This window comes from Gekko japonicus, unplaced genomic scaffold, assembly GCF_001447785.1.
Source record: "Gekko japonicus isolate JY-2015 unplaced genomic scaffold, Gekko_japonicus_V1.1 scaffold4762, whole genome shotgun sequence".
NCBI lineage: Eukaryota > Metazoa > Chordata > Lepidosauria > Squamata > Gekkonidae > Gekko > Gekko japonicus.
In genome coordinates, this window is record NW_015159853.1 from 4,320 (window position 1) to 7,516 (window position 3,197).

Consider the following 3,197-nt stretch of genomic DNA (forward strand, 5'->3'; position numbering starts at 1 on the left):
AGGCCCCGAGGAACTAGAACTGAACCGCTGGCTCAAGGGGGCAGGTGGGAGATTGCAGCTCTGGACTTGGCAACTGCAAATGGTTTCTTTGCATTGCTACAAGCAAAGGGTGGTTGTTTTTTTAAATGTGTGGTGGTTGCCCAATACACACAGACAGACATGATCAGTGAAGAACAAAGTACCTTTTTATTCCAATGAAAAAGGAGAGCAGCCCGTCTGGATAAAATCAACTGCTCCAAAGAACAAGTTTCATACAAAATGTAGCAAATTGCATTTCTAGGGCAGGAAGGGTGAGATTGTGATTTGGCATATTCTGATTGGTTAAACCAGGGGTGTCAAACTCATTTGTTACGAGGGCCGGATCTGACATAACATTAAATTATGTTATGTTAAACCTTGTTGGGTTTATGTATCATAAAATGTAATGCCAGGTAGCAGAGATATAAACTTTATAAAGGACGCAAACACAAAGGGTTTTTTTAACTTTAAAAAAACATGCTTAAAACATTAGCACTCTTGCAATATTTTGTTTATGTAACAGTGTCTGATAACTGATACCCTCTTGCTCTGAATTATCCCATCAAAATGTCTGGGCTGTTGCAATCCTGAGTATGCTGTTCAGGTGTGTATCTGTAAGCTGCAAACCTACGATGATGCAACAGCAGCAGAACTGGAAGAAGAAGCAGAAGAGAGCCAATTCCACTGGGGGCCTGATAGAAGCCCTCCGCGGGCCTGATCCAGCCCCCGGGCCGCATGTTTCACACCCCTGATTTAGAGGGATTGCCCAATTGGTCTGCATACCTGTTGTATCAACTTGGTTACATAGTATACTACCTGTGTGTAACTCTGCCATATGATACATATAGATAAATATGCTGTAGAAGATTTCCATGCTGAGTAAAACTCCACAGTTTGAGCATTCAAAAGGTTTTTCCTTGAAAGGGTTTCTGCCCTGTGTGGGTTTTCAGATGCTTATGAAGATGGCTGCTCTGATTGAATCTCTTTCCACACTCTGAGCATTCAAAAGGTTTCTCCCCTGTGTGGGTTCTTTGATGAAGTTGAAGTTTACTAATCCGACTGAATCTCTTTCCACACTCCGAGCATTCAAAAGGTTTCTCCCCTGTGTGGGTTCTTTGATGAAGTTGAAGTTTACTAATCCGACTGAATCTCTTTCCACACTCCGAGCATTCAAAAGGTTTCTCCCCTGTGTGGGTTCTTTGATGAAGTTGAAGTTTACTAATCCGACTGAATCTCTTTCCACACTCCGAGCATTCAAAAGGTTTCTCCCCTGTGTGGGTTCTCAGATGCTGTTGCAGATGGCCACTCTGTCTGAATCTCTTTCCACACTCTGAGCATTGAAAAGGTTTCTCCCCTGTATGGGTTCTTTGGTGCTGCTGAAGAGCGCTACTCCAACTGAATTTCCTTCCACATTCTGAGCATTCAAAAGGTTTCTCCGTTGTGTGGGTTCTCTGATGCAGTTGAAGATTCCCCCTCACACCAAATCTCTTTCCACACACTGAACATTCAAAAGGTTTCTCTCCTGTATGGGTTCTCTCATGCTGTTTAAGTTTGCCACTCTGACTGAATCTTCTTCCACACTCTGAGCATTCAAAAGGTTTCTCCCCTGTGTGGGTTCTCTGATGCTTCTGAAGAGTGTCACTGAACTTGAATTTCTTTCCACACACTGGGCATTTTAAAAGTTTCTCCCCTGTGTGAGTTCTTAGATGCTGTTGAAGATTGGCACTACTACTGAATCCCTTTCCACACACTGAGCATTCAAAAGGCTTTTCCCCTGTGTGGGTTCTTTGGTGCAGTTGAAGAGTGCCACTCAAACTGAATTTCTTTCCACATTCTGAACATTCAAATGGTTTCTCCCCTGTGTGGGTTCTTTGATGCCGTTGAAGATTGATCCTCTGAATGAATCTCTTTCCACACACTGAACATTCAAAAGGTTTCTCCCCTGTGTGGGTTCTCTGATGCTGCTTAAGATTATGACTCCCACTGAATTTCTTTCCGCACTCTGAGCATTCAAAAGGTTTCTCCCCTCTGTGTATTCTTTGGTGCACAAGGAGCTGTGATCTGTTTCTGAAGTACTTTTCACAATGAATGGATTTACTTGCCTTTGTCGTACTGTGCTTTGAAAAATGTACATTATGTCTTCTTCCATCTTGCTCCTCAACCATACGGCTGCCCTTCTTCCTTTTAGGTCTGCCTTGAGTCCTGACGTTTTCGTTCAAGTCTTCATTTTTAACTCTATCTGGCATTTGCTGACGAAGTTTCTCAACCTCCTCATTTCTCTGGTCATCCTCTGCTGGAATAAATAGAGATCCTGTTAGCACCTGGGAGGACTGGGAAGGCATCTATGTGATTGCAGTAGGAAAGGAATGACAGCTCTTGTCCAGCTTGGCTGATCTTAACCACCCATTCACCTGTCCCCAGAATATCTAGTATTTAAGAACACCTCACCCTGTCAAGAGCCACAGCTGAGCTCTTGCCCAGAAGAAGTTTCTGAGCCTCCAGATTTCAGGCCCCCTTGAAGGCCTCCCACCCTCTTTTCCAGCAGTCTGTATGATTGTACCTAAGCAAATGTTGCTCAGAACGGAATCAGAAATCCCCCATAACTATTCCTGGCCTGTTCCCTTGACATAACCATGAAGAAGACTCACTCTCATCCAGCTCATTTGGGAAGGAAATATGCTCTTGAGAACCTCTTGAAAGAATGGAAGTGAACAACTATTGAAAGGCACCTTCTGGGCCAGAAGTAATTCTTTTTAATTTTTTAATTTAATTAATTACTTCTGAGTTAAGTTTCAATATTTTAGATTGCATTGGTTAATATTTCTTTTCCTTCTAGATAATCATCAGTGAAATATCCAGAGGTCATTTCCTGCGGGAGCGCACAGGAGCGGAGCTCCGGCAGTAAGGAGCCCAGGGGGTGGGCACCTGCAACAAGCCCCACCCCCTGCTCCCAGCAGCCCTCAGTTGGGCCACAAGGAGCAACAAGCAGACAGGTAAGATGCAGAGCCCCCCCCCGGCCCACCTTCAGATACAAGCTCTTCCTCCTCTGTGAGGGCAGATCTGCGTGTCCCCTCCCCCCATAGCTAGCAATCCAAAACAGTCCAGTGGCACCTGTAAGACCAAGTTTTATTCAGGTACAAGCTCTCCCTCCTCTGCGAGGGCAGATCTGCACGTTCCCC

At 44.5% G+C, this 3,197-nt stretch overlaps 1 protein-coding gene across 1 annotated transcript; it reads right to left on the reverse strand.

Moving 5' to 3' along the window:
- Positions 1-858: 858 nt before the first annotated feature.
- On the reverse strand, positions 859-2,212 carry LOC107107689 (zinc finger protein 135-like). The gene has a single exon (XM_015407992.1). The coding sequence runs from the start codon at positions 2,181-2,183 to the stop codon at positions 921-923; it is 1,263 nt and encodes a 420-aa protein (XP_015263478.1). The 5' UTR covers positions 2,184-2,212; the 3' UTR covers positions 859-920.
- Positions 2,213-3,197: the final 985 nt, after the last annotated feature.